The sequence below is a fragment of the Bufo gargarizans genome, chromosome 5 (assembly GCF_014858855.1).
Source record: "Bufo gargarizans isolate SCDJY-AF-19 chromosome 5, ASM1485885v1, whole genome shotgun sequence".
In the NCBI taxonomy this organism is placed as follows: domain Eukaryota; kingdom Metazoa; phylum Chordata; class Amphibia; order Anura; family Bufonidae; genus Bufo; species Bufo gargarizans.
In genome coordinates, this window is record NC_058084.1 from 141,696,733 (window position 1) to 141,718,697 (window position 21,965).

The following is a 21,965-nucleotide window of genomic DNA, read 5'->3' on the forward strand; positions in this document are numbered from 1 at the left end:
GAAAGTCATGGTAAGGAGAGTTGTAGTTGACCAGGTTTGGCTACTTTCACAGCTGCATTTTTAAATGCTGCAGGCTGCTGGATTTAAAGGGACTCTGTCACCAGATATGTCACAATAAAATGGGGGCGACCTAAGACGTAACGCTTTTCAGCTGAACATATTTGTGTTGGTCCCATCTTCCTAGATGTTCGCATTGCCAAGAAAATTGAGTCCCTAGATGCAACAAGGGCAGTGCCGTTCCACCAGAAGCTCTGCTTACTCTGCTTATGTTGTGTCCTCTCCACTTTTATTGACAGGGCCAGGCAGTAAAAATTTCATCACGCCTGGCCCAGAGGCCTCTCTAAATCTTGCAGTACAGTACAGAGGCTCGCCGGTGGACTGCTTCTGTACTGCACCTGTGTCGGCTACGTCACAGTCCATGAAGAAGAAGGCATCGCTGACTTATGTGCCAGCCCTGGATCCTCCTTCCTTGTAAGTATTCCTCTCCAGCGCTGCATTCCCACTGCAGCAATATAGAAATAAAATAAAAGAATTTGAGAAATTAACTCATTAGCCACAAGGCCACTGACAATCAGCAGCAACCTAAAAAAGCAAAACAAAATATAAGGATCAGAAAAAAATATGTGTGTAAATGTAGATATACTTTGCAGAGCCAAGACTTTGGGAGACTTCAGGGGAAGGTGTGATGACATATTCAATGCCCGGACCTGTCAATCAAAGTGGAGAGGGCGCAGCAGAAGCGGAGCTTCGGGGTGCAAAGGCACCAACCTTGTTGCACCTAGGGTCTCATTCACATATAATAAAGCATCAATTTTATTGGCAATATGGGCACCTAGGAGGATGGGCCAACACAAATACATTTAGCTGCCAAGCGCACGTCTCAGGTCAGGCGGTTTTATTGCGACATATCTGATGACAGATGCCCTTTAAAAACACACATGTGAAACTAGCCTTAGCTTGGTCAATGCTAGAAACAAGTTAGCCTTGCGGCAGGAAACTTCAGTAGTTGAAGGCAATCTGTTACCACAATTCTGGACTATTATATACGTAACTAGTACCACACATAAGGAGTCCAGACTGCTGTGCTGTATATGCCACTACAATATAGTCTTCTATAGAAGACTTCTATAGGAATTAGGTCATTTATAGAAGCAGTATTGTCAGTTAATGTGAAAGGAGTTGTCAGCAGGCTCGGACTGGCCCACAGGGGTACAGGGGAATCCCCCGGTGGGCCCCTGAGCAAGGTGGGCGCCTAGTCGCCCACCCCCTGCACAGTAGACTTACTGCACTACATACATATATTCAATGTACAGCACCTCAACCAGCCTATGTTCATCTAAAAAACTTGTTAGATTATTTATTATATTTGAAGGTATCCATACGGTGGGCCCCCAAAATAAATTTTACTGGAGGGCCCTAGGTACCCCGTCCGACACTGGTTGTCAGAGCTTTTTTTTCTTTTTCATTTTAGCAAAGTGATGATGGGGGCTTGGTAAAATAATAAAAATGATAATATTAGAAAAACTTCCCTTCCTGGGATGCATTGTTTAGATGCCATGGTGATGTTTTTTACACTGATTACCAATCACTAGCCTCAGCAGCCTCCACCATGCAGTGTTGAGGCCAGTAATTGGCTGCAGTGTTATGTGGAGGGTCACCGCTGCAGCCAAACAATGCATCGCTGTCTGCAGCCCGGAAAGATGACAGAGCAGCAGTGCTGCATTGGAGCAGGAACAGGAAGGAAAGGCAATTTATTTAAAACTTATTTTTCCAGGCTCCCAATCTCTTTGGTAAAATAAAGAATTACTCTTACCTAACCCCATTAAAAGCCAAAATTAGGAATATTAGGCAGGGAGAAAGGAAGGATAATAGTAGATTCACTAAACATAATTTCTGTGCCCTGTACATTCAACCTCCACTTGTGACCGGACTGACCATTAGATAGATGTAAGTAAAGTGCTTCTAACTGTATTGGTGATTGTGTTCGTTCATGGACTTATAAGCATATGGATAAAACCCCCATAAAATCCTCCTTTTTTCTGAGAGAATCAAACTAACCATTGGAAGTTGAACATGTGTTACATATGGTTAATGGATCACGCTACACATATTGGAAACTGCAGGTTTAGCACCAAGCAATGAATTGTAGCAGATAAATAAATATGGGGGTTTCTGCATCTTTAGGGAGATTTTACCAATTTTAATGGAAAAATGCCACTGCAGATTTTGATACAGTTTTTTTTTTTTTTTTTAACCTAAAGCCAGAAGTGGATCCAGTAGGAAGGAGAATCTTGCTTTATATTTCCCATTTATTTAAAATCTATTCTTGACTTTGACTAGAAAAACCGTATCAAAAATTGCAGTGGTGTTTACCACTTTGTGTGATCCCTGCAAGATAGAGGGGAAAACAGGATATGCAGGCTGCCTACACCTATAGGGTTACACAAATATCATAGGTGAATGAACAAGTCAAGGACAAGACGAACTTCATTATAAGGAAGGAATAAAAGTTCTAAACTGCAAAGTCAAATGTTAAAAAAGGCCTGAGTTGTGCTGAAAATTACTGCCAATTTCCATTTAGGAGGAAAGTAGGCTTTCTCTTTTTATTAACTGCAATGGAGATTTGTTTTCCAGGCACTTTCTATCTAGTAGGTACTTTCCGAAATGTAGACATTGAGATTGAAACAAATTGTAATCATGAGTTTGTACCTTCAATGAACTTGATTTAGTAAGTATACTTACTAGGATCAGGCAGATCATTTTCCTGTTCCTCTCTTTCCATCTGTTGGCACCAACCCTCCATTCTGTCTTTTTCTGCTTGAAGAAGCTTTAAAAACCAATGTCCATCTCTATGACAAACTGATCTGTGAACTGCTTCCAGGGGATCTTCTGTAATGGAGTCAATCCAAGGGTCTGGAGGAGGTAGTATGGAAGGGTCAAAATCAGCATCAAAGTCCTCCTCCACTGCACAGGCATGATAATGATTGCCTGAGCCCTGGATGCTGACAGTGGAGGTACATGCATCTCTGGAATACTGTTTGGTCAATGGCCGACTATATTGAAATTCCTGGTCAGCCAGCTCCACAGAACAATCAAAATGCTCCCTGAGGTCCAAATCTGCTTGCACAGCAGCAGTAACACTGTTTGACCGGGTCAGTCTTCGCAACCTTTAATAAAGAGATAACATGTAAAATTATACAGTGAACATGCAGACAAGCCCCTTTATAGCTCAGCATTCTCCTAGGCTGACATTTAGTTTTTTGTGAATACACAACCTTTTCCATGGTTTATGTGCATAGTATTTCTGGTGTGAAAGTACATATCCTATGACTAGGCAACAAAAAGACTAAGAAATGCAATTTTGTGTTCTTGACCAGAAAAGGCCTTAACATTTTTGCCAGTTCTGTTGGTTGTGTCCAGCTCAAGTACTGTATATCTGTACCTTTTTGGACAAGGCTTCATATACAAGACACTGGAGGCTCTGCAAAATACTATAATATGGCTTTGTGCATGAGTCCTAAGGAAGGGTGATTCAAAAAGTTGCTATAGAATTTAAAAAAATATGGTGTTCTGGCCAAACACCATATTTTATGAAGATCCTGTGCCACATTGTATTTGACGCCTGTTTCTATTATGAACAGTGTAACTATAAGGGTTGTAGTCATCACCACTGCAACCAATCCCCCTAGTCTGGGGGCCCATAAGCCCCCTGCCACCTTGAGTAATTTATATGTAAATATTAACTCTGCTGGTGCCGCTCAGTAGAGAGAGCACCACATCCTCACACCAGTGCAACACAACCCTTACCTGACAGCTTCTCGATATTGGAAGGGCAACGAAATGCCTCAAGAAAAGGCTGTGACCATGCATGGACCCCACTGCGGGGGTCTGGTGGATACACGGACACTGGACAGGGAGCAGTTTCTGAATATCTAGCACACCACCCTGATTGAATAGAGGACGGCGCAGCCATGAGACTGCAACAGACCAAGAAACTCCTGCATCCTGCTGAATGTCTACGGGAAAGTCCTGGATGCAAGGGCAGCAAGCCCCATGTTCATGTTAAGTGTATTGCATAGGACTGGACTTGGGGGTCCATGAAGCTAGGGTGCATTCAATCTCAGTATGGGACCCCACTCTTTCTACTTATGTCCCTGACTATTATTATCAATTGCTTGGCATTGTTTGTACCCTGCACCACATTTATTAATAGGTTGTGCACCCTGTTCATAAATATGACAATCACTGTATGGGAGAAAGAGACTAGTCACCACTCATGATGCGTCAGTATTAAAGTCAATTCTTTAACTATATATCTGATGCTGCTTTCTGACAAATATGTGCAGTATAACAAAATTCTACACATCTGCAACAATGCATTGTAATGCCCCCCGAGGTGGATTACCACCCTCCTCACCCCTCTACTTTCTCTTATGCTTAACATAATGTCACCCTGTGTATTAGTTTCCTGGGCCTGCAAAATGTGTATCTGTAATAATGTTATGTAACTGTTCAAGTGTAATATGCCTGGTTTACCAGCAGGTGCCAGCATAAATAGCACAGCTATCTTAGAGAAAATGGAACTTTCCTTTCCATTCTAACTCTCCTCTGTGGTGTGGTAGACTTGTCCCACTTGCTGCAGGGAGGGTGGAGTTTCAGTTAGAAATTAGTCAAGGGTACCCCCTGCTAGAGGAAGACAGCAGGAGCCCAACCCTCCTGGATGAGCCTTGCTTAGGTCAGCTAGAGCACCTTCAGCACAGCTAAATCTGGACACCAAAGCTTGAAGCCTCTGAAGCCAGAAGGAGAAAGTTTTACCTGGAGTCTAGAGTCAGACAACAGAGAGAAGTTGCAGCATACAGCTATAATAAAGTTATTCAGTCATCCTTGTCAGTACAGCAGAGCCTGAGAGCAACAGACAGGAGTTTACCTGTCACAGTTAATGCCAAAGCCTGTTGGAAACCAAAACAGAGTCTGTAAACTACTTGGAGAAACATTTATGCAAAGTAAAACTACTGTTCAACTATATACAAGGTCTGGACTCAATGTATTCTTCATCCCACAATTCAACTACCCTCTTTGCTCTGCTTCGCACAACAACGTCTGGGGTTCCAGAGTATCCAGGTAGGAGCACCGTGATACGTGCAACACCATTAAGGGACATTTAGGCCACCCTACACCACTCTAGCTTTTCCTACACTGGGTACCACCATATCACTAAAAGGGGCCCTGTGCCCTTGTTGCTTCATTGCAACTGGCGTCACGACAAAACAATTTAACTTTTTCCCTCTTAAAGGATCCCATGGTCGATGCCCCGTGCGCTGCAGCATCATGTATCAATGACATCTTTTTTTCTGATGACAGCCGGTATACAGTTCTGGATTACTTTTACCATTCTCACATGGTCTTCTTTTCATGTGTGTATCCATATGTAACCAACAAGGACAGACTGGGAACTTAAAGTGGCCCAGGAAAAACAAAAATTAGCTCCATATTGTAGTTGGGTCCAGTTTGACAGAAGTTGGGGCCAATGCAAGTAGGTGGGGACAACACAAGTAAACAGGGCCAACATAAGTAGGTGGTCCAGCAATACCATAGTGCAGCAGAAAATACCACCCCAGAAAAGCCAAATACTACAGTGCAGCAGCGAGGACGGTGATACAGTTGTATTCAGGAGGGCACTTGAGGCCATGGAAAGGTACATAGGTACCTGACGCTCCCAGAGTTTATTAACGCTAGGAGCTTTAGGTCATTATTAGAGATGAGCAATAGAGAGAGATAGAGAGACAGAGGAAGAAGAAGAAAAAACATTAATAAAGGATTTTCTAAAAAGAGGCAAGAGAAAAAATATGAGTCATAGGTGACCTCTAGAGTGTCACACATAATTTTTCAGGCCATTTGGATCACTGTTGCTTTAGGTAGGATCGATTCAGACCTGAATCGAATTGGTCTACTGATTCAACTGAATCAAACCTGAATCTGAATGATTTGTTCATCTCTAAATCGTTATGTACCGAGCCGGCAGCCATGAGGAGGGATTGGAAGGCCTTCTCTGCATTGGCTCATTGGGAAGCCTCATGGTAGGGTCTATAGCCAGGGCACATCTGGTAACCACATAACCTAAATGATGTGCCCAGAGGTCTGTCTTACAGTGTGTGGAAAACAAACTGCATACCGGAAGTACACTGCCTGGCCAGAAAAAAGGTCACCACCTGGATTTGAATAAGCAAATAGGTAAGAGCCTCCCAGTTGGTCAGGTCTAGGTTCAGCAACGTTATGTGCCCAAAGAATGAGGTCACCTGACTACCTGAACATACTGAAATGACCAGGTTATTCCATCAATGGATTTTTTCTTCCCTGATGGAATGGGCATATACCTACACGGAAAAAACTGAGACTAAACAGGTTAGGCTACTTTCACACTAGCGTTCGATCGGATCCGTCTGCATTATTTTTAGCATATAACAGCTAAGTGTGAAAATAGCCTCGTACGGATCCGTCCAGACTTTCAATGTAAAGTCAATGGGGGACGGATCCGCTTGAAGATTGAGCCATATTGTGGCATCTTCAAACGGATCCGTCCCCATTGACTTACATTGTAAGTCTGGACGGATCCGCACGCCTCCGCACGGCCAGGCGGACACCCGAACGCTGCAAGCAGCGTTCAGCTGTCCGCCTGTCCGTGCGGAGGCGAGCGGAGCGGAGGCTGAACGCCGCCAGACTGATGCAGTCTGAGCGGATCCGCTCCATTCAGACTGCATCAGGGCTGGACGGAAGCGTTCGGGTCCGCTCGTGAGCCCCTTCAAACGGAGCTCACGAGCGGACTGACGAACGCTAGTGTGAAAGTAGCCTTACAAATCAAAAAATACCTTATTAAATACACAATATGACATAAATAAAAAGAGACAAAATACATCAAATATAAAGTGCGGTCTACTCCTGAGGAGATAATATCAAAATACATATATGAGGGAAATGACAGGGATTATAAAGATGCTATATCCCAATATAGTGCCCAATTTTATTTCTGGGCTAATATTTGACTTTAATGTTTTGTAACCTGTGTATGCTAATCATGGCACGGGCATATGCAAGATGACAATGCTAGGATTCATCGGGCTCAAATTGTGAAAGAGGGGTTCAGGAAGAAAGAGACATGATTTGCACACATGGATTGGCCACTACAGAGTCCAGACCTGAACCCCATTGAGAATCTTCGGGATGTGCTGGAGAAGACTTTTCGCAGTGGTCCAAATCTCCCAGTACAAGAAAAATAATGCAACTCTGGACAGAAATAAATGTTGTGACATTGCAGAAGCTTGTGGAAATGATGCCACAGCGAATGCGTAACGTAATCAAAGCTAAAGGTGGTTCAACTAAATATTAGAGTGTGTGACCTTTTTTGGGGCCAGGCAGTGTATAATGTTTTTCTAATTACAGAACAAGCAGGTTCCATATAAGTAAACTACCACTGACTGAATATTTACAGAGAACATCAGCGATGCGGCGGGGACTATACAGGTCATAGCGTACGAAACCAAAGTAAACATAAAGCTTCTGCAGCTTCATGAAAGTGGATCAAGTATTTGTGCTTCATGTCTGAACCTGCTCGATTTTATACAAACAAAAATTCCCAGCACAATAAGCATACCAGGATGTGATATGCAGCGTAGCATCAGGTCCCCTTGTGCTCAGCACTCGACTTTCATGTAGCTAAGGTTACAGCTCGCAAAGGAAAACATTTATTGGTGTCACAAAAGGTGACATCACAATTGTCTGCAGCGGTTTGGACCCGGTACAGTGTGTGCATTCCTCTTTTGATAAGTCAGGTCTGTCAGTAACAGATAAATCCGATTCTTTGAAGGCGTGGGAACATAGGTAGAGTAGAGGGAACGCACATGCTTCACTGTAACTTGAGCCATAGCTCTGGAGTTTAATAGAATCATTAAAGCTAAAGAAGCACATTCTTGTCAAGTCAGTGAGGTTGGAGTATGCACGTGGCCTTTGATGTAGAAGAAACATGGAAATCAGAAGGTACTAAAGACTATTGTATCTTTAACATTTCATACTACACTTTACACTGCACTATATACAGTGTTTATATATATATATATATATATATATATATAGAAAACGAAAAAACACAGGCGGCACCACCCTTAGTATATGGGTGCAAAATCCAAGGACGGCAGCAGGTGCTTACCCCACGTTTGTAGATACAAAAAATTGGACTGCACTCCCAGCAATTCGTGAAGAAAATCTGAGTTTATTCACCCATCTGTGGCAAAGCAACGTTTCGGCTCCAACTGAGCCTTTCTTGAGAAAGGCTCAGTTGGAGCCGAAACGTCGCTTTGCCACAGATGGGTGAATAAACTCAGATTTTCTTCACGAATTGCTGGGAGTGCAGTCCAATTTTTTGTATCTATATATATATATATATATATACTATATATGTTTTTTGCCATATCTCTGGGCGACCCCAAGCACCCTATAATGTTTCTTTTTAGAAAGCAGTACTACAGCACTTCCATACTCCCATCAGCAATACTCCCTTCACTGCACTAGTAGCGTTAGAGGGTAAGTAGGAGACCCACAGCAACTGTTGCCCAAGCACCCTCATATGTAACCACCTTTATATTTTTGCTAACCTAAATTTATTCCCAAATAATAATGGGCCAATACCGCACAAAAGATACAACACCAAGAGCAAGACCAAAAAAAGGGTGCTGGACCAAAAAGTAACAATTAAAACATTTATCTCCTTAAAACCACACATAAAAAGTATAAATGAACTAAGTATACGGTTTTCACGGATCATTGGTAGTAGACGCTCTGGAAATTCATTTTCAACCTATCAGTGTATGTAGAACACTGATGACACACGGACCAAACGATGATCCTTCATGGACATCTTCACAGATGAAACACTGACCATCTTGTCACAGTACATGTAACACACACATGTATGAATGAGACTTGGGTGATTTCCCAGCTTTTCTTTCACCGTTATTACAGTATTTTTTTGGTTCACAGATTTTATTTGCCCCTTTTTTATGCTGCCAGATGTTACTTTGAAATCTATACTGCATTAGGAGCTGTACTACCAAGCATTTTTCCCTTGCATTTTTTGAGGTTTGTTTTTTGTTTTTTTTAAACGCGGCATGCTCTAGGTATGCTGATTTCCTGGTATTTTTCCTGGAAAATGTTTAATCTGTTGCCATTAATAAAATGTGCAAAAAATGCTGCAAAAAGAGAGAAAATGGTAGAACTGCATGTTGTGTTTTTACCAGCAAAAATAAAATAAAATTTAAATTCACTGTTCCGTGTAAATATGTTTAGTGATCAAACAAGAATCAGCTTGTTATATTGCCAATCGGTTCTTGTTATTGATATAAAACCATTGAAGTCAAGGTCAGTGTGGGGCTCAACGCTGCACTGCAAAATACCTACATTTGATTCACTAACACTAACAGACTCTTCCTCACTTTCTTCATCAATTAATTGCCTTTTCAGGTTTTTTCTTTTCTTTTAGGATAGGGGCAGGGAAATACTGCTAGTCCATCAAATGAACTTGACAGGTCAGGAGAGGTAAGTAAATCTTTGAAGTCAAAAGACGACCAAAGACACAGAAAGCAGTATGTGACTCACTGTTCGACCTGTCTGATAGTGATGCTTACAATGTAGAGGAGATTAATGTTTGGCATAGGACATACTGTAGCGGTGTCATATACTGACTTCTTGAATGACTTCCCCCCTTTAGGCTCCCTGCACACTGGTGCAGAAATTTGGCACAAATTACTGTGTGGATTTCTATCCGTTTCCTCACCAAAAACTGCACTTGTTATTTGAGATTTTTGTTGCAGATTTGATCCAGTTTTGCCACATTGAAAAGGATGAAATCCACACAAAAGGACTGCACAAGGAAAAGCAAAGTCTACATGAGATTTGTCTAATCTAATTCACTTTGTTGGTACTGTGTTATGCTCCATTTTTACGCATGAAAATCCATGTGGAAAAACTACACGTAGTCCACATTGTGTGCAGGTAGCCTTAGCGTAGCTAAAGAGTTCTCAGCAAACTCCATACTCATGTTCCTCAGCGTTCTCTTCATCTAATTACATACAACTGGTTTTCTACACTGAACTGGTCCATCAGATCACAAAATGATTCACTGGAGAGCCCAGGCTCCGATACAATAATGGGCCAAGAAAGTCCAGTAGAAGACAATCCAATTTGGATCGCTGGCTACTAAGTTCTACTTCTTATAGGATGATACACAGAGAACCTACTTGCTTGCTGATACTACTTGTGCAATGATCACAGCTAAAACCTGTAGACTTGTATATGTTCATTATAGGAGGGGGTTGGGCCCTCATAATTATTTCCTGTAGTGGACCCAAAGGCCCCTGCCTACACTCTCTATTTTCTATCCAGTTATGACTACACACATTTGCACTTTGTATTTCAGTTACAAGTTTATGCCTATTGTACTAGTTGGTTGCTCAGTATTTCATCTATGGTTAGTTGGTTGGAATCCTTTGATCTTCTGCCCAGGGTTTATTCTTTATTAGCATCAGTAACACAAGGTCATAACAATGAAATGTTGTGTATTTTGTGCCACAATGAACATGGAGTTACTTGTTGACATACTGCTGACAGAATGATGTTTTCTACAGACGTGTATTATAAAATTCACTTCTCAAAGAAAAATTCAGCTGTACAACAATACAATTATACTTTATATGTGTGCTGCATATGAGTGTACTTTCACACTTGCGGCAGGACGGATCCGTCAGTCTGGTCTCCCTGTCGAATCCGTCCTTCCGCTGCTTCGCCGTATCGCCGGACCGCCGCTCCGTCCCCATTGACTATAATGGGGACGGGGGCGGAGCTCCGGCGCAGCACGGCGGTGCACGGTGAAAGCGGCCGGACTAAAAAGTCGGACATGCAGGACTTTTTAGTCCGGCGGCTTTCGCCGTGCTGCGCCGGAGCTCTGCCCCCACCCCCATTATAGTCAATGGGGACGGAGCGGCGGTCCGGCGAAACGGCGAAACAGCGGAAGGACGAATCCGACAGGGAGACCAGCCTGCCGGATCCGTCCTGCCGCAAGTGTGAAACTAGCCTTAGGTTAGAAGAAGTAACATTTTATTTTAAATAATATTTTGGTTCTTACTTGGCAATTGGAACTAAAATATTCATTGAGGAATCTGAAGGACTCTGGAAAGGAGAATTACAGCTTAGAACTTAGTTATTTCTTTTCTTTGGTGGAGTTGCCTGTTAATATACATTGTCCACTAAAATACAAAAAAATCCTATATAAGTGATTGAGTTGTTAAGCTGTCATGGCCCCCTGGTCTCTGTGCTTCTCAATGGGGGTAAAGATCTGCTGATTAAAAGAAGTCTGGCATGATACTTCGATGGTCATGCAACTTCTTCATCTATAGGGAGATGCTGAAGTTGTATGATGGTTGCAACAAACCTTATGCCATGAAGCTGTATGCAATTTACAAAAATTTTAAAAATAGAGGGCATATTAGATATTATTTGTTTACTTGCAGGGCAGAATCATGAGCTTCCATAACTGCTTGCTGCACAACAGTGGTGGTGAGATTGCAAGTTACCATGATTGTAAGCAGCCTCACTGTTTTCCTATAGGGGGAAGTTGCAGTCAACTTGCAATAATTACAGAAATTTGAACCAAAAGTGACAGTGGAGCCGTGGCCTAAGGAGACTCGTATCAATAAGAATTAGCATAATGTTTTTTTATGAGAATACTACTCAAAGAGTTAAGGCTAGAATAGCAAGCGCCAACTTGCATGCTCTCACAACCCACAGCCCTGCTCCGTCTGTGCATCTATTGTTCAGTTAAATGAAAGTTTTTCTAACAGGACAACAATGATCTCTTTCATGTGTTTGAAGATGCTTCAGTCACCTGAATGTCACTGTGGATAATCTGAGCGCCGCAGTTTACATGCCATCAGCCTGACGCATCAGCTCCATTTCTGAGAGCAGTTACCGTAATTCTGAAGTAATTATCCATTGCGCCAGATATGATACATCTTGTGCTTGAGACTTTTGTTGCTAGCCTTTTGTAGCAATCTGAGTCATCCATTTTCTTGCATGACTTCACAGGAAAGAAGACAAGCCACCACAGGAGATGAATTATACAAACTATCCATTTGTAGAGTAACCTGTCTTTGAGGCCTTCGAGTGTAGGTTTGGGGACCTTTGGTGACTCAACCCTTATAAATGAAGACAATAGGACAAAATAATGGATTCTAAAGTATACCCATTAACAAAAAAACAAACAAAAAAAAAAGTACCCAGATAGAAATGTCAGATTACTTTAAAACTCGGTTTCGTTTGATTCCAACAACTTCTTCTTGGTGCATTATTATTTTTTTTTGTCAATGAGTATATACCTTACATAGTACAGCTGAAAAAAGACATATTTCCATCAAGTAAGGGAATCTTTGGAATTAATACCTTTAGGCTGGGTTTACACCTTGTGGTAGTGAGCAGTAATTTGCATCTTACAGTGATGCAGATATTACTTATGCAGATTTTACAGGTGAAATATATTTTTAACATGTCTTAGTCCTGAAAAAAATGCATGGCTCATAGCCACACAACAAAACCATGAAGCGAAGACAGGCAGATTTGTTGCAGAAATTTGCTGAAAAGATCTGCTCAATCTATTCGAATGGGATTTTATAAAAGTCACATGCAACAGCATGCATCATATGGCTGTAAACTGCCTGCAGCAGGAGCCCCCCGACCTGTCTGCAGCAGGACACCAAGATGGTCAAGATCAGTCCCTTCATCAGGTGATCAGCCCAAAAACTGGTACAGAGAAGAAAGTAACCCCTGCGTTCTAGGCAGGATTTCTACACTGTACATTTTATAGTGGCTCTGCCTGGTATTGCGGCTCAGGCCCTTTCACTTGCATGGGACTGAACTGCACCTATTCCATGTGGCCAATGAAAGGGACGTCAGTAGGAAGAGGCTGCAGCACTCAGCAGATCATCAGCTGATCGGCAGGTGTGCCAGAAGTTGGACCACCACCAGTCTGATATTGAAGACCTTTCCTAGGGATGGACCATCGATATCAAAGTCCCAGACAACACCTTTAACTGTATGTTTAGTCAGGGGAGCATATAGTAAGAAATGAATAGATCTTTAAATGTGGACAATCATTTTAATATATATATATATTAGGGGAAAGACTATGGCCCAGATTGACTAATTCTGTATATGGGGTAAGCCTAGGCAAGCTGTCTAGACCTGCATCAGGCTCAGGCTGGATGATAAATCTGGTGCACAGATGTACTTTTGTCTAACTCTATACTATTAGTTGACTTACTATGAGAAAGCATTTTATGCCAGAATTGAGGCACAATTTTAGTGCAAAATGGTGCATCTTTAGCAATATCCTGTTTCCCATGAAGCTCCACTCCTTTCTAATAAGCCCGCCCCTTATCAAGCAATTTGGAAAAAATGTAGAAACCCTAACTGTACCAAAACTGCTCCAATTAATGCAAATTTTTTAGACAGATTTTAGGCACAGACACGATAGTAAATCTGGGCCTATGTATAGAGTTCAATGATGCACAAGTACAGGTTGACAAAACATGAGCTTTAGGCCAGACATAGAGATATATCTTGCACCACTTTCACACCGTGTATTTTGGATCAGTATTTTGCATCCGTGTTCGCAAACCAAAGCGGGGAGTGTAACATACACAGAGAAAAGGTATCATGGCAAGATTTGTACCTCTTCTATGATTTGGACCCTATCCTGGTTTTAGATGACAAACACTGATGCAGTTTACTGACCAGAATATTCTTTTTACTATTTTAATTTGGGTTTTATGTTTATTCGTATTTCTTCTACATTTTGTGCTGATAAGACTCATAAATATATACAGTACAGACCAAAAGTTTGGACACACCTTCTCATTCAAAGAGTTTTCTTTATTTTGATGACTATGAAAATTGTAGATTCACACTGAAGGCATCAAAACTATGAATTAACACATGTGGAATTATATACATAACAAAAAAGTGTGGAACAACTGAAAATATGTCATATTCTAGGTTCTTCAAAGTAGCCACCTTTTGCTTTGATTACTGCTTTGCACACTCTTGGCATTCTCTTGATGAGCTTCAAGAGGTAGTCACCTGAAATGGTCTTCCAACAGTCTTGAAGGAGTTCCCAGAGATGCTTAGCACTTGTTGGCCTTTTTGCCTTCACTCTGCGGTCCAGCTCACCCCAAACCATCTCAATTGGGTTCAGGTCCGGTGACTGTGGAGGCCAGGTCATCTGGCGCAGCACCCTATCACTCTCCTTCACGGTCAAATAGCCCTTACACAGCCTGGAGGTGTGTTTAGGGTCATTGTCCTGTTGAAAAATAAATGATGGTCCAACTAAACGCAAACCGGATGGAATAGCATGCCACTGCAAGATGCTGTGGTAGCCATGCTGGTTCAGTATACCTTCAATTTTGAATAAATCCCCAACAGTGTCACCAGCAAAGCACCATCACACCTCCTCCTCCATGCTTCACGGTGGGAACCAGGCATGTAGAGTCCATCCGTTCACCTTTTCTGCGTCGCACAAAGACACAGTGATTGGAACCAAAGATCTCAAATTTGGACTCATCAGACCAAAGCACAGATTTCCACTGGTCTAATGTCCAGTCCATTCCTTGTGTTCTTTAGCCCAAACAAGTCTCTTCTGCTTGTTGCCTGTCCTTAGCTGTGGTTTCCTAGCAGATATTCTACCATGAAGGCCTGATTCACACAGTCTCCTCTTAACAGTTGTTCTAGAGATGTGTCTGCTGCTAGAACTCTGTGTGGCATTGACCCAATCTTTAATCTGAGCTTCTGTTAACCTGCGATTTCTGAGGCTGGTGACTCGGATGAACTTATCCTCCGCAGCAGAGGTGACTCTTGGTCTTCCTTTCCTGGGGCGGTCCGCATGTGAGACAGTTTCTTTGTAGCGCTTGATGGTTTTTGTGACTGCACTTGAGGACACTTTCAAAGTTTTCCCAATTTTTTGGACTGAATGACCTTCATTTCTTAAAGTAATGATGGCCACTCGTTTTTGTTTACTTAGCTGCTTTTTTTCTTGCCATAATACAAATTCTAACAGTCTATTCAGTAGGACTATCAGCTGTGTATCCACCTGACTTCTCCACAACGCAACTGATGGACCCAACCACATTTATAAGGCAAGAAATCCCACTTATTAAACCTGACAGGGCAAAATATATATACAGTACAGACCAAAAGTTTGGACACACCTTCTCATTCAAAGAGTTTTCTTTATTTTCATGGTTATAAAAATTGTAGATTCACACTGAAGGCATCAAAACTATGAGTTAACACATGTGGAATTATATACATAACAAAAAAGTGTGGAACAACTGAAAATATGTCATATTCTAGGTTCTTCAAAGTAGCCACCTTTTGCTTTGATTACTGCTTTGCACACTCTTGGCATTCTCTTGATGAGCTTCAAGAGGTAGTCACCTGAAATGGTTTTCACTTCACAGGTGTGCCCTGTCAGGTTTAATAAGTGGGATTTCTTGCCTTATAAATGGGGTTGGGACCATCAGTTGCGTTGTGGAGAAGTCAGGTGGATACACAGCTGATAGTCCTACTGAATAGACTGTTAGAATTTGTATTATAGCAAGAAAAAAGCAGCTAAGTAAAGAAAAACTAGTGGTTATCATTACTTTATGAAATGAAGGTCAGTCAGTCCGAAAAATTGGGAAAAATTTGAAAGGGTCCCCAAGTGCAGTCACAAAAACCATCAGGCGCTACAAAGAAACTGGCTCACATGCGGACCGCCCCAGGAAAGGAAGACCAAGAGTCACCTCTGCTGCGGAGGATAAGTTCATCCGAGTCACCAGCCTCAGAAATCGCAGGTTAACAGCAGCTCAGATTAGAGACCAGGTCAATGCCACACAGAGTTCTAGCAGCAGACACATCTCTAGAACAACTGTTAAGAGGAGACTGTGTGAATCAGGCCTTCATGGTAGAATATCTGCTAGGAAACCACTGCTACAGACAGGCAACAAGCAGAAGAGACTTGTTTGGTGTAAAGAACACAAGGAATGGACATTAGACCAGTGGAAATCTGTGCTTTGGTCTGATGAGTCAAAATTTGAGATCTTTGGTTCCAACCACCATGTCTTTGTGCGATGCAAAAAAGGTGAACGGATGGGCTCTACATGCCTGGTTCCCACCGTGAAGCATGGAGGAGGAGGTGTGATGGTGTGGGGGTGCTTTGCTGGTGACACTGTTGGGGATTTATTCAAAATTGAAGGCATACTGAAACAGCATGGCTACCACAGCATCTTGCAGCGGCATGCTATTCCATCCGGTTTGCGTTTAGTTGGACCATCATTTATTTTTCAACAGGACAATGACCCCAAACACACCTCCAGGCTATGTAAGGGCTATTTGACCATGAAGGAGAGTGATGGGGTGCTGCGCCAGATGACCTGGCCTCCACAGTCACCGGACCTGAACCCAATCGAGATGGTTTGGGGTGAGCTGGACCGCAGAGTGAAGGCAAAAGGGCCAACAAGTGCTAAGCATCTCTGGGAACTCCTTCAAGACTGTTGGAAGTCCATTTCAGGTGACTACCTCTTGAAGCTCATCAAGAGAATGCCAAGAGTGTGCAAAGCAGTAATCAAAGCAAAAGGTGGCTACTTTGAAGAACCTAGAATATGACATATTTTCAGTTGTTTCACACTTTTTTGTTATGTATATAATTCCACATGTGTTAATTCATAGTTTTGATGCCTTCAGTGGGAATCTACAATTTTCATAGTCATGAAAATAAAGAAAACTCTTTGAATGATAAGGTATGTCCAAACTTTTGGTCTGTACTGTATATATATAAACGAAATATATATTTGTAATTCCATTTGCTTATTTTTTGCTTTATCTATTTACCCTGTGAATTTATGCTTGTAATTTTTATGTTGTTACCATTATAAGATGCTTTTGATGCTGCAATTCTCACTGGAATATAATCTTTCGCGGATATGGACTCATAATTTTTGTTTGTATAATTTGGTTTGTGATGAAAACTGCAGCAATGTAAAAGTGACCTTACTCTAGGTCGGGGATCAGCAACCTCCGGCACTCCGGCTGTTGTGAAACTACCACTCCCAGCATGCTCTTTCCACTTGTGTGGGAGTTTAGAGAGCAGCCGAGCAAGTGTGCATGATGGGAGATGTAGTTTCACAACACCTGGAGTGCTGGAGGCTGCTGACCCCTGCTCTAGGTGATACAAAGAGCCAGTGCTTATGCTTTCATTACTTTTTTAAGGGTAGGGGTAAAAAAATAAACAGGAACTAATATGATCAATTTGTTATGTTAGGCACACAATTAATCAGCACGAATGCTGGTTGTCAGTGACATTGTGTGTATATTTATAGCCAGCTATAGTCCTTCTTCATAGGAAAAACAGTAAATAAAAAATGATTGTGCATGTTAGTATTTAAATCCTTAAAAACAAGCAATTCAGACAAGTGATGATTAAACTAGAGATCTAATGAGAACTCCACCCTGAAACGCTGCATGTACAGTCTGCAGAATCTTGTTTGAGAAGGTGAATGCTCAGAACTATAATTTATGGATGATTCAGCCTAGGATGGACAGATGCAGAAATGAAAATGTTAAAATCAAGCAATATGAAAAAGCAGACTGGAAGCGTTCTGTGGAAGCAGGAGTGGGCAGATAAGTCCTTTTCTGGCTATTTTTGGATTGGGTGCTACTGTTTAATTTTGCAGAAAGCTAATGAAATTGGGTTTACAGATAGGTCACATCTGTGTAGGCATTCTGTTGGAATGGGGATTTTGGCACACCTTTCATCTAAAGCCTCATTCACACATCAATGTTCCACGGGTGTGTGCTGTTCGTGCTCTCCACGGACAGCACACGCCCCCATTCATTTTAATGTTTTAATGTGTCCGTGTTGTATCTGTGTTTCACGGATCATTTTCAGAACCGTCTTTAACGCGGGGCAAAAAGGGCAGCTGCCCCTGGCCCAGTTGCTCCTGGGGGGGGCAACTTACTAATGAGCCGATTCAATTATGGAAGCGCTCATTAGTACCGGAGGACCGGGAAGCGGTGAAGGCTTTGTACTCACCGCTTCCTGGTCCTCGGCTGTCGGCTGTGCAGGGCTGCACACAGCGTGAGGCGCTCTGTGATATCACGCTGTGTGCAGCCTTCACAGCACAACCGACAGCAGGAGGATGCAGATCACGCTGGAGGAGAGGAGCAGCGGCATCCAGGAGCAGGAGAGGTAAGTGTTTTTATTTTATTTTATTCTATATGAGTGATGGACACTTCTGGGGGCAGGTGAGAGGCACTGGGGGCTGATGAGAGGCTACTGGAGGCTGATGAGAGGCTACTGGAGGCTGATGAGAGGCTACTGGGGGCTGATGAGAAGCTACTAGGGGCTGCTATGAGGCTACTGGGGCCTGCTATGAGGCTACTGGGGGCTGCTATGAGGCTACTGGGGGCTGCTATGAGGCTAGGGGGGCTGATATGAGGCTACTGGGGGCTGATATGAGGCTAGGGGGTGTTGATGAGAGGCATGGGGCTCTTATCTGAGGTCTGATTGGGGGTCATTCACATTGGGGTCTGAGCTGAGGTCTGATTAGGGGTGTGATCTGAGGTCTTATTGAGGTCTGATTAACATTGGGGGTCTGATTGGTGGTCTGACCTGAGGTATAATGACCTAGACGGGGCCAGCGGGAGGAGGAGAGTGCTCGCTGGCCCTGTCTATCAAGAGGAGATGGGGCGTGTCTAGAAGCGGCAGATGCGGCGGCTACCAGCAAGTACACGCCCAACTTGCTGGTAGTGAAGAAATTTGCATATGATAAAAGTATGATTTTTACAAGAAATAAGCCACAGACAAAGGTAGGACATGTATGATCGCACTCAGCTGACATTAAGCAAATAGCTAATGTCGGCTAATGAAAACTGCACAATGGGCGTGATACAGAAGCCCTTTAAGGAGAGTCAGTACCCGCCCACACAGAGTTTCCTCCTGTAATGAGTCCTGACGCTGTGTAGGCAGGACTCCATTTTTAGTAGAGAAACGTCCAGTAGTATTAACCATAGCCAGGATCAGCAACACAAATCAGATATTAGGCTGTAATATAACTAACTAACCAAAGAGAATGTAAGATTCGAAATTTCAGAATTCTAAATTCAACTGAAGGTTGAGTTCAACTTTTGGGGATATTTCTTTTTCCATATTCTGCTGTACGAATGTCCCTATTCTTTTAGTACTGCCACAGCTGACAAATAGTTCCCCTTGTCTTTATTGTATAAAGCTATTTCACAATTGTTGATCTGTCACTTGTATATCAGTAATTGCATTGTCAACAATTCCTAATATGCTGCTATTATTCCAATCACTTTCTTTCAAATGACAGCAATTTCGGTAATGGGTAAGGTCAGATGCCCTCTGCCTGCTCTCCCTGGTTTCAGCAGCAAAATACAGACTCTGTTTACCGAGCCTGCATTTTCTGAATGGAGATGGGGGCTGCTCTAATGTGATGATGGACGTCACAACAGTGCCTCTCCTCTCTCCGGTGATAGAACACAGACACCGGAAATGTTGCCTATATTCATCAGAAGACTAGTCAAAGGGAATTTGGTTTCCCTTCATCCAGTAGCATAACTAGAAATGAATGGGCCCCCAGACCCCTGACAATAAAATATTTCAGTCCTCATCCTGGGGGGCCCCATCTGAGTATGGACCCCAAAGCAGCCGATTCCCCTGCTTCCTTATAGCTACGCACCTGCCTTAATTTATAAAGTCCTTATTAATGTTTGTTAAATGCACCTTAATTAGAGAAGTTGTCCTCCTTTAGCTGCAAAAGGCAACAATGGTATTAGAATAATGAAAAACAATTATACTCACTATTCTCAACTCCCTAAACTCCAGAAGTGCCGCAGCAGGCTCTGACTGCAGGGTTGACTGCTGAAGCCAGGGATTGGCTGCAGCGGACACGTGTAGTATACCGCCAGCCAAAAACCTGATGACATGGCTAGTTCAGAGCAGTGATGCTGGGATGAAGAAGGTTTGGGACAGTGAGTATATATATTTTTAAATTAGACAACCTATTTAGGATAATTAGATCAGATAGTTTTTCTCAACGTGACAAATGATATAGTCATCTCACAGACAATATGCAAAGTCCAACGGTGTTCAGCTCTGGAGGTGAAGCGGCTTCTAATCCATTAGCACTGCGTGGTGCAGAGCACTGAGTTCCTCCCGAGGGAACTGAACTGAGGGCAGTGATGAGTGACCGGTCAAGAAGTGGGTTAAAAGGCCATGAGACAAAACAAGCTGTGGCATTCCTTCCATTTAGTATCAGTGGGGGTAGCCTTCCATGGAGGAGAACTAATGCATCCTATTATCTTTTGTCACATTTTGTCTACATGTTTTATGTAAATTAATTAGACTATGCAATTAGCATTTTCCAAATGGTAGTTCAGAAATAGGGACATAATAAATAAAACATTGTAGGGTCTGTCTCTATGATATTTGCTGCATGCTGTTCAGTGCTTTCCGTTGCCCTTCACTCACAGTCATTTTGTCTGCATTCATTACTACTACCCGTATTACTACTGGCCTCTTGCTAAGAAAAAACTAAGGCTAGTTTCATACTAGCGCTAAAGCAATCCGGTAGGCTGTTCTGGCAGAGCAACCGCCTGCCGGAGTTCTCCGGATCTAGCATAGCCGGATAGTGCCAAGTGCCGCTGGAACCCATAGACTATAACGGGATCTGGTGAGAAATATAAATGCTGGGATTTGGCCAGACAAAAATCGCTGCGCTCAACAGTTTGTCCGCCCAGATCCCAGCATTTATGCCGGGCAGCGGATGCATTCCAGACAATAGGCTCCGTCGTTGAACGGCCGCATCTGTCTAGGCCAGATCCCGAGAACACTGGCAGGCTGTTTCTCTGCTTTACCGCAAGTGTGAAATTAGCCTAATGAACAACTGAAGTTTATACTGCATTTAGCAAATCCTAAATTGAACTTATGCAGATGACCATCCATTAAATGGGTGTTCCGGTAAAAATGATTTCACAAGTTCCTGCAGCATGGCCCCTGAAATAAAAGATTCATACTTACTTGCTCCACGCCGCTCTGGTCCTCCATGCTGCCTCCGCTCGGTCCATCTTGTGGTCCCGGCACGGTTTACATCTGGCTGTGGACATGGTCACATGCACCTCTCCAGCCAATGACCGCTGAAGCCAGTGACCATGCCCATAGCCAGCCAGATGAAAACAGTGCTGGGACGGGAAGATGGAGATAGTGGAGGCAGTATGGAGAACGTAGAGAAGGAAAGTATGAATCTTCTGTGTCGGGGGCCATGCTGCAGGAACTAGTTAAAAAATAATATTTACCAGAAAACACCTTCTCAGTACCAGTGGCGCGGTCGAGTCCCTACTTACCTCTTCTTGTTCATGTGAATCCTTATCCAGAGAGTTATTTGTCTAGACTAGGGTCATGCCTATTGTTAGCACAACCATCGAAGGTGAGCGTCCAATGTATTTGCGCCATCCCACACCCTATACAGATGATACTGCCACCGGTGTGCTGTGTTTAATTCTCTTTGGCTAGAACCTTACTGACAGTGACCTATGATGTGTACGATCCTGTATCAAAGCTGTCACATGGAGCACAATATAACAGAAGTATTACTTCTTACATTTTTGTTGACGAGGCAAATTTCACTTCATGATTTGCTCAGAACAGTAACCAGAGGAGAACTGAAATAATTCAGTGTTGTACTTACGCAGAAGTTGTGCTTTTATCTATGTAAGCCGACTTTATGTGTCTGTTCAAAGAAGGTCATGGCAAGTAGGAGAGCCGACAGGAAGCATACATTCTTACATGGGAACAGAATATAAAACAGAATCTA

The 21,965-nt window shown here is 42.7% G+C and overlaps 1 protein-coding gene across 1 annotated transcript in view; it reads right to left on the reverse strand.

Moving 5' to 3' along the window:
* DLGAP1 (DLG associated protein 1) overlaps window positions 1–21,965 on the reverse strand; it is a 278,071-nt gene that overhangs the window by 28,919 nt on the left and 227,187 nt on the right. Inside the window, exon 7 of the mRNA XM_044294017.1 lies at window positions 2,743–3,167. Within this exon, the coding sequence (XP_044149952.1) occupies window positions 2,743–3,167 (425 nt within the window). The remainder of the gene's footprint in view (window positions 1–2,742; window positions 3,168–21,965) is intronic.